The following is a 15,476-nucleotide window of genomic DNA, read 5'->3' as shown; positions in this document are numbered from 1 at the left end:
TTGGGTCTTTGTTCACAGTTTCCTTTTAACTTGAAATGGATTTTCCCCATCTTAGAAGGACAAGGTTCTGCCCAGATGCCATTTCCTCTCTGAAGCATGCCGTGTAACCCCTTCCTTGCAAGTGAAGCAGAATTTCTCTCTCTCTCCCAACCTTTGAAAGGAGTTTCTTCAACATTGTTAAGCCAGTTCCAGCTATTGGGGTAGGCAACTCACTTCCCCTCCATCCAAAAGTTTTTCTTCACCTGGAACTTGCCAGAAGTTTTGGGTGAGAACTAGGGACTTTGGGCAGAGAATGCTGTTTTGGGTTCCCCTTCACTCCATTGCTGGGGCATTTTGAAATGGCTAAATTAAAGTTGGGCCATACCTACGGAAGAAGAGGGACTGGAAATAAAGCCTCAAAAAGGTAAGGTAGAAACGAGTCTGGTTTAACTTCCTGTGCTAAGACAAACTGGAAGTGGATTTGTAGAGAAGAATCCTTGAGAAGAAGAATTGCTGGGGATGGGAGAGTTCTGAGGTCCAGACTGCCACACAAAAATGCCTTGGTCCATGGGAATCATTGTCATATCTTTTTTTTTTAAATATTTATTTATTTATTTATTATGTATTCAATATTCTGTCTGTGTGCATGTCTGCAGGCCAGAAGAGGGCACCAGACCTCCTTACAGATGGTTGTGAGCCACCATGTGGTTGCCGGGAATTGAACTCAGGACCTTTGGAAGAGCAGGCAATGCTCTTAACCGCTGAGCCATCTCTCCAGCCCCCTCATTGTCATATCTTTAGATATAGATATTTGCCATGAAGTTTGGGGGGGGGGAGGAAGAGAGGGAGGGAGGTAGGGGGGAAGAGAGATGCTAAGGGTAGACTTATTGCCTAAAAATCAGGTTCTATTTTTTTTTCTGAACTGAAAAACTCCTTCTTGAAAGGAGACTCAGAAGTCACAAGAAGTAAAAACAAAGTTTGAAGGGTTCAGGAAGCTCCTAAAACCTACAAGATTCACATGGCTTCCTCCCCGAGGGGATAAGCGATAACAGTTGCTGACCAGAGAAAGCTCTCTAGACAGCCAAGCCCACACCACTTGTGCCAGGAGCGCCAAGCAGGAGGCAGCTTTCTGGGGTCATCACCCATGCTGGGGAGGCTTTTCAGTCACTCATGGTCTTGTCAGTAACCCCAACAGCTCACTGACTCACCAAGTCAGACTTGGAAGAACTGTTTCTTTGGTCTGTCCTCTGTTCATTGTGGGGTAAACACATGCAGGAAAGGCATGCAACATCAACACACCATAAATGTTCATTTCTCCAGATGTTTTCCTTTATGAAAGTTATAGGGAAACTTAAATTCCTAATATTAGTACTATTACAGGATGCTGCTACTCTTGGGACATCTTACGATATTCACATTATCTAGCAAAACTATTTGGGGAATGGGAAAAGACATCTCTCTGACTGAGAGGCCTATTTTCAAATGTCTTTTAAATACAGTAGCATGCCCAATAACATTTCAGTCCATGACAAGCTGCATATACCATGATGGTCTCCTAGGATTATTCTGACCGGCGATACCAGATATCTTAGTTTGTATACGCACATTTGTTCACCTTATGGACCCATCTAAGACCATTTCTCAAGACATCTACTATTGAGTGGAGGATGGCAATCATGTGGCAGCCCCTCTTGGCTGTGGGTGTAGCTGTAGCTCCCACAGTCAACTGTGCCATGAAATACTCAGTGGAAAGTTCCAGAAATGAGCAATATGTGAGTGTTAAACTGTGTTAAACTGAGTACTGTTTTGAGTAATGTGATGAGACCTTGCACTCTCTTTCCTGCCTGGGATGGACTCTCTCCTGTGCACAATGGATCCACACTATGCATCATCTGTTCACTTAGCCACCTTGGTGATGATACCCACTGTGCTTGTGTCCTGGTAACTCTTACTTTTCCTGGCCAGTGCCCCAAAGACCGAAGTGGTGACATGGGGATTTTATTACAGTATTCCGTTATAACTGTCCTACCCTATTAATTTTGCCATTAATCTTTACTGTGTGTGGTTTAGGAACTGTCATAAGCATGCTTGTATAGAAAAACAGAACATGCGGAAAGCAGTGTGGCGGTTTCTCAGGAAACCTACGGTTTCTCGGGATCAACCTACCCCTGGACCCAGCAATACCACTCTTGGGAATATACCCAAGAAATGCCCTATCATACAACAAAAGTATATGTTCAACTATGTTCATAGCAGCATTGTTTGTAATAGCCAGAACCTGGAAACAACCTAGATGCCCTTCAATGGAAGAATGGATGAAGAAAGTATGGAATATATACATATTAGAGTACTACTCAGCAGTAAAAAACAATGACTTCTTGAAGTTTGCATGCAAATGGACGGAAATAGAAAACACTATTTTGAGTGAGGTAAGCCAGACCCAAAAAGAGGAACATGGGATGTACTCACTCATATTTGGTTTCTAGCCATAAATAAAGGACATTGAGACTATAATTCGTGATCCTAGAGAAGCTAAATAAGAAGGTGAACCCAAAGAAAAACATATAAGCATCCTCCTGAATATTAACCTTCATCAGGCGATGAAAGGAGACAGATACAAAGACCCACATTGGAGCACCGGACGGAAACCCCAAGGTCCAAATGAGGAGCAGAAGGAGAGAGAGCACGAGCAAGGAACTCAGGACCGCGAGGGGTGCACCCACACACTGAGACAATGGGGATGTTCTATGGGGAACTCACCAAGGCCAGCTGGCCTGGGTCTGAAAAAGCATGGGATAAAACCGGACTCGCTGAACATAGCAGACAATGAGGACTACTGAGAACTCAAGAACAATGGCAATGGGTTTTTGCATTGCACGTACTGGCTTTGTGGGAGCCTAGGCAGTTTGGATGCTCACCTTTGTAGTAATATGAGTGGCGGGGCTGCGTCCCTGGCACCCAGCCGCCCGCATGGCTAGCTTATGCCCCAAAATAATTACACGGAAACTGTATTCTTTTGAACACTGCCTAGCCCATTAGTTCCAGCCTCTTATTGGCTAGCTCTTACATATTGATCTAACCCATTTCTAATATTCTGTATAGCACGAGCTGGCTTACCAGGAAAGATCTTAACCTGCGTCTGTCTGGAGTGGGAGAATCATGGTGACTCCCTGACTCGGCTTCTTTCTCCCGGCATTCTATTCTGTTTACTCCACCTCCCTAAGGGTTGGCCTATCAAATGGGCCTAGGTAGTTTCTTTATTAATTAACCAATGAAAGCAACAGATTAATACAAGACCCACCTCCATCACACCTTACTAGACCTGGATGGAGGTGGGTGGTCCTTGGACTTCCAACAGGGCAGGGAACCCTGATTGCTCTTTGGGCTGACGAGGGAGGAGGACTTGATTGGGGGAGGGGGGGAAATGGGAGGTGGTGGCGGGGAAGAGGCAGAAATCTTTAAGAAATAAATAAATAAATAACAGAAAGAAAAACAGAACATGAAAGGTTTGTAAATTCCTGTAGTAACTTCTTGAGGGGGGGTGGGTCATAAATAAAGGCATGAGGACCAAATTGTATTAAATACAGTGCTTCCCTGAGTTGTCACAGTGCCATTAACCTCAGCTACTCAGGAAAGCCAGGGACAGTGGGCATGCAGTGCTGGGGATGATGACAACGCTCGCTGGTGCAAGTGGTTCGTTTCCGAAGCCCTTCAGCAGAGCTCAGTAGTGTTGCTGTGCAAACCTGAGGGCGGCACAGTGCAGAGTGAGAAACAGACCACAAAACGTGCTTTGGATAGTTTCCTGGCGTGACACATCTAGGGTAACCATTTATTTCCTCTGAAGGTATAAACTTGACTCTCTTGAGTTTTCAAGCTAACCTGTGTCAAGGTGCTCACACTAGAGCCTCCCACATCTGCTCAGGGCTTGTCTAACTTGTTAGTTATTAGTGCCCCAGTGAAGCCATGGCAAGGGGGATTGATGTGAATAATAGATCATGAGATATTGCCTTCTAATAGAGATCGCATGAGGCCAGGATGAAGTCTAGGAGGATGAGCTGAGGGGCTGCTTCAGTGTTAGCATGGAGTAGCTCTGCATGCTTTTCCTAAAATGAGAATAGAGTGGGGTGGGATGGGGTGGGATAGTGTGAAAGAAAATACCCCCAAATGGAGTGGCACTGTCAGGAGATGTGGCCTTGTTGGAGGAAGTGTGTCACAGTAGAGGCAGGCTTTGAGGTCTCCTATGCTCAAGCTACACCCAGTGAGACAGTTTACTTCCTGGATGCCTGTGGATCAAGATGGATTAACTCTCAGCTTCTTCTCCAGCACCATGTCTGCCTGCATGCCACCATGTCCTGCCATGATGATAATGGACTGAGCCTTTGAAACTATAAACTACCCAACTAAATGTTTTCCTTTATGAAAGTTGCTGTGGTCATGGTGTCTTTTCACAGCAACCGAACCCCTAACAAGACAGGGGTAGGATAACATTTTATTCAGTGACTTTTCTTGTTCTTCCTTTCCTTTCCTTTCCTTTCCTTTCCTTTCCTTTCCTTTCCTTTCCTTTCCTTTCCTTTCCTTTCCTTTCCTTTCCTTTCCTTTCCTTTCCTTCCTTTTTGTTTTTGATTTTTTGAGATAGGGTTTCTCTGTATAGCCCTGGCTGTCCTCGAAGTAGCTCTGTAGACCAGGCTGGCCTCAAACTCACAGAGCTCTGTTGCTTCTGCCTCCTGAGTGCTGGGATTAAAGGCGTGCACCACCACAAACACTGACTTTGTTGTTTCAGTTGAACTTCAAACACCTGGAAAAACATCTGCAAACAGCAAGTGTCTACTGTCAGAACAAGCTTTGGAGCCAGGGCCTCTTCTCTTCTTAGGATGGTTTTGGAAGTTCCTCTCTGGTTGAGCTGGAGAGATGAGTTTCCAAGGTGCTAGGCAACGAGTTTAGTAAAAAGCGGTAACTATTTCATTCTCCTCCAGGGCTTGGCTTTCTGAGAGGTGGAGGAAGTTCAAGTCTGCACCTCTTCCTAGCTCTATATCTTAAGGGAGTTCCTTATGTCCTCCTGACCCCAGTAAGATGGGGGGGGTAACAACACCTCTGCTCTGTGTTGGAGGAGTAGACGAGATAACACACAAGCATGCACTTTATGTGCCCGCTAAATCCTATCTACAAAATGCATAAGCAGAGTTTGATGCGTTTGCCCAAGCAGTATGTATACATGGTCCCTAGCATGTGCTAGGGATAGGGAGTGGCCAGGGGTTAGGAATACAGGTTAGCTTTGATCTCTGCCTACAAAGGCTTTATAGTCTCACAGGATAACCCATGACAACAGGCCTGAGTTCTGAAGATCAGCAGAGGAGTGTGGCTGCTAATGGTGAGAACAGGAAGCAGACAATGGTCACTGTTGCCTGAGGCCTACCCCAGCATCGTCCTCAAAAGTGCAATGTGGAGGCCATGAGGGAGCAAAAAGAAATGAGATTATGGGGGTCAGGAGAACAGCGATCCAGGTCAGAGCAGATCCATGAACTCAGACTTTATCCTGGGAGCCAAGGAAGTGTTTGAAGGTGAAAAACATCAGTTTTGCACACGAGAAAAGTCCCAGTGACTGTCATGGGACATGACACTGGTGTATAGAAGGCAAGCAATGTAGATGCTGGAGCCACAGACCGCTGTGGGAACGGGGACAGGAGAAACCAGCTGTCTTGGAACTCATTCTCTAGACCAGGCTGGCCGCGAACTCACAGAGATCCACCTGCCTCTGCCTCCCGAGTGCTGAGATTAGAGGTGTGCGCCACCACAATGAGCTCAACTCTAACATGCTAAGTTCCACTGCATATGGGGGCACCCAGGTAGAAATGTCTAGCAAAGAAATGGGCATATGCCCCTCTGGCAGTGTGGCCACACACTGAGTGGAGGCCAGGCGTCTTTAGCTAACCTTATGGAGTTCACACTCCATGTCACATGGCATGTCTGCTTAGACGTCATTCAGTCCTCAGCTAGGTGCTGTTACATGCTATCTCAGACTCAGCTAGGTGCTGTTACATGCTATCTCAGACTCAGCTAGGTGCTGTTACATGCTATCTCAGACTCAGCTAGGTGCTGTTACATGCTATCTCAGACTCAGCTAGTACTGTTACATGCCTTCTCAGACTCAGCTAGTACTGTTACATGCCATCTCAGACTCAGCTAGTACTGTTACATGCTATCTCACACTCAGCTAGTACTGTTACATGCTATCTCACACTCAGCTAGTACTGTTACATGCTATCTCACACTCAGCTAGGTGCTGTTACATGCTATCTCACACTCAGCTAGGTGCTGTTACATGCTATCTCACACTCAGCTAGGTGCTGTTACATGCTATCTCACACTCAGCTAGTACTGTTACATGCTATCTCAGACTCAGGCTAGTAATGTTACATGCTATCTCAGACTCAGCTAGGTGATGCTACATGCCATCTCACACTCAGTTTGGTGCTGCTACACGCCATCTCAGACAAGATGAGAGAGAAAATGGCAAGTCAGGCACCAGCACCAGGCAGGCAGCTGCTCCAGGCTTCTCCTTTTGTGAACCACCACACTGTTCAGCTGCCCACAAACTCCTTAGTAGACAGTGAGGAATAAGGCTGCAAGGACCTCCAATGACCTTCCCACCCTCCCTTCCAATCTCCTCTCCTGCCAAGACAGAAAGTTCCCCCAACTTTCCTTTCAGTGGGGAGTCTACAGGAATCACAACCCATGGTAACTTCCAAATCTCCCCTGCACACATTATGTACAGAACCACAAACGATGTGGCGGGGGCTGGGCGAGTCCTTCAGCCTTTAAGGAGGCGATGCTCTCTGTCTCTCCCCTTCTTCTCACCTCCCCCTTCCTCCTGGACTTCCCACCACACTACACATACACTATAAAAGGTGATACTTTAAATGAGTGAATTATATGCCAGGCTAAAACAAACTCAGTTTTGTTCATTTATTTTCCTGTGGCTTCTCCAAGTGATTTCCAGTGAGTACTGAACTGGAGCTTACTATGAGGTAATTTATGTCTGAGGACTTGGACGAAGCTCATGGGCCCCTGCACTTGTCTAGCTTGGCACAGCGGGCTTCAGCTATGACCATAAAGCTCAGTAGCGAGAGACTTCGTCTTCTTGGCAAAAGTCCCAAAAAACTTCTATTTAGCTGGTAGTGGTTTTCTCTGATCATGAACTTCCCACATCCACAACTGAGAAAGGCTCTTTCTTAGCAACTTCAGTCACTGAAGACCAAGACTTGAGTGGTTGGAATAGCGTTGGAATAGCAGTTAAAGTGTCAAAAGCCAATGCACTGAAATCCACGGGCTTTACGCATGTGTGCGCGCGCATACACACACACACACACACACACACACACACCTGCCACCACCATCAACAACTCCAACAAAACTCTCAGTCTTACTCTGTGTTACAGTTTGCTTTCTAATGCTGTGATAAAACATCACGACCAAAATTAACTTGGGGAGGAAACTTACTATTATTTAATCTTTTGCTAACAGTCATTGCTAAGAGGAGTTGGAGCAGGAACTGAACAGGAGGAGGAGGGCGGCTTACTGGCTTGCTCCATCTGCTTCCTTATATTGTCCAGGGGTACTACACTCACAGCGGGCTGGACTTCCCACATCAATAATCAGTTAAGAAAATGCCCCACAGGCGAGTCTGGTGGAGGCATTTTCTCAGCTGAGGTCCCTCATCCCAGATGACTCCAGCCTTATATGGTTGCTGTAAAACTAGACAGCACACATTGTATATAAGTGTATTTCCTTGGCCAGAACAGATTAGGAACTGCCAATTAGGAAGCGCAGATCTGGGGGAAAGTTGGTAGGTGCCAACTGAGGGAAGCTGGTGCTGGCAGGGCTGGGCTGGAGCTCTGGTAGGAAGCCTGATTGCCCTGTGCTAGCCCGGGTGTGAAGTGAAGTCACAGCTAACAGCAGAATGAAGTCGCAACAGGGAGCTTTGGAGGGGTCCATGCGGTTCAGATTCACACTGCCCACATGCACTCAACACGAAAGGCGCGAGCTGATGGATAATGCCGTGCAGACTCTGGCATGGATGCAGCAACAATGCTGACTTTTTGCTCATGGGGTTTGAAGACCCAAACACTTGGGCTGAAAATAAAAAGCTGAACCCCTGGCTCCAAGTTAAAGTTAATAAATGTTCAATGAAATTATTAAAGAACACAGCATTTTGTAATTTTATTAACTGCTGAATTTGCTATACTATTGATCCCATGCGAAAATAATGTGCAGGCCTGGTTGTTTCCCCCACAGTCGCTGAGTACAGGTAACAACCGTAGAAAAAGGGCATCGTTGAAAGGTAAGTTACTCATGGTTAAATAAGTAGTTTAGAATACCCATGTCATGAAAATCTCCTAGAAATTTACAATAAAGTCTCTACAATTATTGCAGGCTCCTGAGTGTGTTTCAGTACCCTTGGTCGGATGGGAGGTAGATGAGGAGCATTGTCAACAGAAGTCACGACTGGCCTGAAACGCTGGTCCTTCCCCTGATCTCCACTCTACTCTGCTGCTTGCTAAATCCACTTTTCTTTTTTACCTAGCACACAATTCTCTTTTCTCTATCTGCTCCAACCTCCCCAGTTCCAGTTCCCCTTCCTGGTAGAGGCGGGGTCTTTTCATACTGCAGCACAAGATACACCCATCTGGATTCTAGACCCCCATCCTTCCAGCCAGATGCACACATCTCTGCTCCTTCAAGACTCAAGCTAGTCACTTTAAAATGGTCTTTAAAAAATGATTTCTGCCAAGTGGTGGTAGTGTGCACCTTTAATCCCAGCACCCAGGAGGCAGAGGCACGTGGAACTCTGTAATTTCAAGGTTAGCCTGTTCTACAGAGTGAGCTCCAGTCCGGTCAGGGCAACTCAGAGAAACCTCATCTCAAAAACAAACAAAATTTTTTTCTTTTCTGAGATTATAACATAGTTAAATAATTTCCTTGCTCCAAACCCTCCCCCATACCCCTCCTTTTTCTTTTTCAAATTTATGGCCTCTTTTTCCATTAATTCATGACATATACACATATGTGTCAAATATACACACATATATTTGATATATATGACATATATGTGTATATATATTCCTAAATACATAAATACAACCTGGTCTTCTGTATTGGTCTCCATCAGGCTAGATGCTAGAGAAGGATCTCCATCCCACTTTATTTATTAAAAACAATTTTTTATTTTACATACTAGCCCCAGTTCCCCCTCTCTCCCCTTCTCTCATCCCCACCTCCCCCCTTTGGGGAGTCAACAAAGTCTGGCAGATCAAGTTGAGGCAGGACCAAACTCCTCCCCCCTGCATCAAGGCTGAGCAAGGTATCCCTCCATAGGGAATGGAGCCAGTTCATGAACCTGGTCCATCCCAGTTTATAACCCTCTATCCCACCTCACCTGGCAGCTGCCACCTAACCATACTTTCTTATTCACTGAAAACTGGCAGGTAACCGGCAGCGTATGTGTGTGTGTGTGTGTGTGTGTGTCTGTCTGTCTGTCTGTGGTTATGTGTATGAAAATGTATATGGAGATCAGAGGACATTCCTCAGGTGCTGGCCATCTTTTTTCTTTGAGACAGAGATTGGTCTGGGGATTCCAAGCACTCAAACCACAGGGCTCTGACTGTCCCTGCCTCCTCAGTGCTGGGACTATCTGGGACTATAAGCATGTGCCACACACCGGGTTGGGGGATAGAACTCAGGTCCTCATGTTTGTAAGATAAGCACTTTACCAACTGAGTCATTACTTCAGCCCAGAAGCTTCCTTTCCACTTACCCAAGTCTCGGTTGAGGATCAACTTCCTCTCTTTTCCTTTAATCCCCAAGAGGGAGGTCACTTCCACTTTCTAGCTCATTTCTCTAGCTAGTGGAAGCCCCCTGCTCGGTTACTTCATCTCTACCTCCTGCAAAGATCATGTGGTTGTAATCGTCCCTTCTACTCCCAAGCATTCAAGACACTCCCAACTGCCTCTTTTGTGAATTGTGTTTCAACACATTTGTATTGTGTTGAAACACAATTCACATACTATATAATCCTCTCAAAAATGCTATTTTAGATGTTTTGTTTATATAACCATCACTACTATCCATTCCAGAACGTTCCATCACTCCCCACAAAGAAACGTTCATACCCATTTACATATTAATATTCCTTCCCTCTCCTAGCCCTTTCAACTACTAATCTACTTTCTGTCTCTAAGGAGTCTCCTATTCTAGACATTACATTTAAGAGGAAGCACAGTCTACCTGGCTCCTTTCACTTACCCTGTGTCCAAGGTTCCTACATTGCAGCATGTATTAAGGGTCTGTTACATTTGTTTGAATAATTGTATTATATAGTTACATTTTGTATCACTGCAACAAAATACCTGACAGAGACAACTTAAGGGAGAATTTATTTTAACAACAGGAAGAAGGCCAGCAAGATTGTTGTGGGATAACCCTCTTGTACATTGTAAACACTTGTCACTCATATTAGTTTAATAAAACACTGATTAGCCAGTAGCCAGGCAGGAAAAAGTATAGGTGAGGTGACCAGACTAGAAGAATTCTGGAAAGAGGAAAGACAGAGATGCAGTCACCAGACAGATGCAGGGGAAGCAAGAGAATGAAAATGCCTTACTGAGAAAAGGTGCTAAGCCACGTGGCTGAACATAGACAAGAATTATGTGTTAAGAGCTAGTTAATAATAAGCCTGAGCTAATAGGCCAGTTTATAATTAATATAAGCCTTTGTGTGTTTCTTTGGGACTGGCGGCTGTGAGACTAGGCAGGACAGAAACATCTTGTTACACTAGATGGCTCAGCAGGTGGAGGTGCCACTAAGTCTAATGACTTGAGCTTGATCCCCAAGACCCACAAGGTAGAAGGAGAGAAACCCAGCTGCATGCTGTCCTCTGACCTCTTCACAAACACCATGGGCATGCATGTGTCCCTAACACAAAAACCAATAAATGTTAAGACATAAAAAGAGAAGAGACATGAAGTTTTTTCTTTCCATCCTTCAAGGAACCAGATAGCAAGTGACAAGCTGCAAACCAGGAAAAGAGCCTCACTAGACACAAGTGCACCACACCAGCACCGCAATTTCAGAAAAAAGTGTCTGCCATTTAATTCTCCCAGTCTGGAATTTACAATACAAACCGTAGCATCAGCTGATGGACATTTGGAGTGATCCCATTTCTTGCTTATTTTAAACACCATTGCTATGAATGGACATACATATGATTTTTGGACATATTTTTATTTCTGGCAGGCACATATCTAGGAGTGCATTCACTGGATCATGTAATTCTATGCTTTAAGGTTTTTGAAGACAGACAAGACTTTTGAAATTACACCTGTGCTGGGAAGATGGCTTGGAGGTTAAAGTGCTTCTTCTGCAAGTGTGAGGAAGCCCATCCATGACTACAGCCTCAGGGACATGATCCCTGCGCAAGCGGGCTGGGAGACTAGCTCTGTCGGACAGCGAGACTAGCTCTGTCGGACAGCGAGGCTTGCCTCGTGGGATAGGACAGACGTGCAAGTGAATATGATTTTGACATTGACCTCAGGCTTCCATGTACGCCAGCACTCATGTGCACTCACATCCATGCACCTGCCCCCTAAACAAACACACACATATATGTACATACAAACAAGCAATGGAAAGATAAAGTATAAATCCTCCCGGCGATGCATGGGGTTCCCAGTTCTGCACATCTTTGCCGGCACATTTGCCACTGTCTTGCTAATTAGTCAGCCTAGTGGGGGTGACTAATTAGCCATATCTCATGTGGTTTGGACCTGCGCGTTGTGCATCTTATCATTGTTTAAGGCTGCTCAAGTTTCTACCATCATAAAGCAATAAACCTTTGTCAGCTCTGGATCCCAGCTGCAGCCACGGCCTAAGACAAAACATAACAACAACAAAAACACTGCTTGCAGAATCTCTTCTCTTGCTACAGTAATCTTGCTCCTGAATGTAACCCTTTTCGAAACTGCCCTTGGCAAGCCACCAGCGGCTGCTTTGTTATGAAACCAGGTGGTCTTTTCCATCTGAGCTCAAATTCCCTGTGGTAAATAACACTAAGGCCCTCTTCATTTTTACTGAAAGATGAGCTATCCTTGTCTTGAGTGGTAGCCCATGTTTCTGTTTTGTTTTTATTTTATTATTTTATTATCCATCTCTGGCTGTTCTCTCTCAGTTCTCTCACTGGGCTTCTCTAATTCTGTTCATTCTAAATCTTTTTTTTTTGAACTTGTATGTATGTGTGGTGCATATCTGCTGGTAAGCTGGATGATCTGAGTTTGAACCCCAGGACACACAAGGTGTGCTTTCACACAGGTGTGCTTTTTGGGTGTGGTCAGAGGCCAAAGGTCAATGTCAGATGTCTTCTTCTATTGCTTTCCATTTCACTATCTGAGACAAAACCAGATAGGCTAGCCAGTGAGCCACGGACTCAATGAAACCAGATGGGCTAGCCAGTGAGCCACGGACTCAATGAAACCAGATGGGCTAGCCAGTGAGCCACGGACTCAATGAAACCAGATGGGCTAGCCAGTGAGCCACGGACTCAATGAAACCAGATGGGCTAGCCAGTGAGCCACGGACTCAATGAAACCAGATGGGCTAGCCAGTGAGCCACGGACTCAATGAAACCAGACTTCCTAGCCAGTGAGCCACGGACTCAATGAAACCAGATGGGCTAGCCAGTGAGCCACGGACTCAATGAAACCAGACTGCCTAGCCAGTGAGCCATGGATGGACTCTGCCCGTCTTTGACCCCCATCCTGAACACTGAAGTCACAGCCTGAGCAAGTCATTTGTACCAGTACTTCCACATCCCCAGTTCTTCATTTTAAATCTTGATCTTCCTGAGTTCAGTTAGCACGCAATTCTTTCTGCTCACTACAAAATCTCCTCACCACCTGTTAAGTTCCAGTCGGGTGTCTGTCTCCTTAGCACTAAGTTCCAGTCTGGGTGTCTGTCTGTCTCCTTAGCATCAAGTTCCAGTCTGGGTGTCTGTCTGTCTCCAAAGCACTAAGTTCCAGTCTGGGTGTCTGTCTCCTCAGCACTAAGTTCCAGTCTGGGTGTCTGTCTATCTCCTCAGCACTAAGTTCCAATCTGGGTATCTGTCTGTCTCCTCAGCACTAAGTTCCAGTCGGGTGTCTGTCTGTCTCCTCAGCACTAAGTTCCAGTCGGGTGTCTGTCTGTCTCCTCAGCACTAAGTTCCAGTCTGGGTGTCTGTCTATCTCCTCAGCACTAAGTTCTAATCTGGGTGTCTGTCTATCTCCTCAGCACTAAGTTCCAGTCGGGTGTCTGTCCTGGGCGTCTGTCTCCTCAGCACTAAGTTCCAGTCTGGGTGTCTGTCTGTCTCCTCAGCACTAAGTTCCAGTCAGGTGTCTGTCTTGGGCATCTGTCTCCTCAGCACTTTCACATGAATTTCCATTCACGCTCAAACTATTCCAAACCAAACATTTCACCTTTCTCTTTTTTCCCCTACTCATGAATAACACCTGTTAATAAATCCTGCCACTTGAAACAAATCTTGTCATTTGTCTAATTTCTTCCATTCTCCCTGCCTACACTCCAGCCCAAATCCATTTTTTAATTTTAAAAAGTTTAAGTTATATTTTGATTAATTCTTAAGAATTTCATAAAATGCATTTTGATCATATAACATATACCCAACTCCTTCCAGATCCACCCTTACCTCCAAAACCACTAGCTAACCATAGTGTCATTCTGATGGTCCTCTACCTGGCTTATCTCCAGCGGTAGCTAGTGGCTTTCTGACATGCAAATCTTGTCCTGCCATTCCTCTGCCCAAATGAGTTATCAAAAGAGATTGGGCAGTAGGGCCTTTGGAATTTGTTGTACTCACATTTCAGTCTTAAGACCATTAGCTTTACAGTTGAGAAAACTTCTCTGTCTTTATCGACTCTAAAAGAAGAAGAAAGAAGAAGAAAGAAGGAAGGAAGAAGGAGGAGGAAGAAGGAAGAGAAAAGGAAGAGGAGGAGGAGGAAGAAGAGGAGGAAGAAGAGGAGGAGGAAGAAGAGGAGGAGGAGGAAGAGGAGGAGGAAGAAAAGGAGGAGGAGGAAGAAGAGGAGGAGGAGGAAGAAGAGGAGGAAGAAGAGGAAGAAGAGGAGGAAGAGGAGGAGGAGGAGGAGGAAGAGGAAGAGGAAGAAGAAGAAGAAGAAGAAGAAGAAGAAGAAGAAGAAGAAGAAGAAGAAGAAGACCATCCCTCCCAAAGATTGGCTCATAGAGGCACAGTTTAAATATCCAATCCATTTGACTTTTTTTTTTTTTTAAACCTTCAAGCCAGGGCAAATCAATTGCTCCCCCTTTCACCCTCAACTGTGGGGATTAAATGGAACGACTTTAATGAATGAACTCTTTTAAAAAGACAAAAAGTCCTTTGGATGCAGAATCCTGGCGATCAAAAGCACTTCCGCCTTGCAGATAAAGTGCTGTGAGGAGGAGGCGGTGCGGGAGGACCCGGAGGGCCTGGTTGGGGATGCTGCAGGAAGCCCTGACCTCCTCTGTCTTCTTCGCAACCGTGGCCTGTTACCATGGCAACAGTCCCAGCCGCCCCGCCGGGTTTACCCGACCCCTGCTGAAAGTGCGCAGAACTGGAGCGGAGGACCGCTGCGTCCCGCACAGGGGAGCCGCCCGAGCCCTCCTGCCCCGGCCGCGCCGCTCACCTTGAAGGACATCCTTTGCGTGTCCCCCACGCCGCACCGCCGCCCGCCTCTCCGGCTCTCTGCTCGCCCGCCCGCCGCCTGCCGCAGAGGGGCCGCCCCGCGCGCTCCCGCTGACTGACAGGGCGGTGCCGGGAGCGCGAAAAGGCAGCCGGGTGCGCGCGCTCACTCGGCCCTGTCCCGCGCTGACACGCCTCACCCCGCACGGGCACACCAGCACAGCCCCGAATTTTGCGTGCACTCTGAGCTCTCTACACTCACATCACGCTCCACAGACAACTTCCACACTCACAGTTCTCCATACCCCACGCTCAGGACGACCTCCATGCTGATATCCTATACGACACACAGAGTCCGCACACATTGTCCACAGTCACCCAGGACACACTCCACACTGATGTCCTACACCACACACAGTGTTCGCGGTCACCCAGGACGCCCTCCACGCTGATGTCCTACACCACACACAGTGTCCACACACAGTGTCCACACCCACCCAGGACGCCCTCCACGCTGATGTCCTACACCACACACAGTGTCCACACCCACCCAGGACGCCCTCCACGCTGATGTCCTACACCACACACAGTGTCCACACCCACCCAGGACGCCCTCCACGCTGATGTCCTACACCACACACAGTGTCCACACCCACCCAGGACGCCCTCCACGCTGATGTCCTACACCACACACAGTGTCCACAGTCACCCAGGACGCCCTCCACGCTGATGTCCTACACCACACACAGTGTCCACATACAGTGTCCACAGCCACTCAGGA

General features: G+C 46.5%; 1 protein-coding gene across 1 annotated transcript in view; it reads right to left on the bottom strand.

Moving 5' to 3' along the window:
* Nucleotides 1-14,771, bottom strand: part of Ankrd29 (ankyrin repeat domain 29) — a 52,461-nt gene extending 37,690 nt beyond the window's left edge. Inside the window, exon 1 of the mRNA XM_057788742.1 lies at nt 14,700-14,771. Within this exon, the coding sequence (XP_057644725.1) occupies nt 14,700-14,711 (12 nt within the window). The 5' untranslated portion in view covers nt 14,712-14,771. The remainder of the gene's footprint in view (nt 1-14,699) is intronic.
* Between the last annotated feature and the right edge of the window lie 705 nt (nt 14,772-15,476).

Source organism: Chionomys nivalis, chromosome 14 (assembly GCF_950005125.1).
Source record: "Chionomys nivalis chromosome 14, mChiNiv1.1, whole genome shotgun sequence".
NCBI classification, from domain to species: Eukaryota; Metazoa; Chordata; class Mammalia; order Rodentia; family Cricetidae; genus Chionomys; species Chionomys nivalis.
This window is presented reverse-complemented; position numbering and strand designations above follow the sequence as displayed.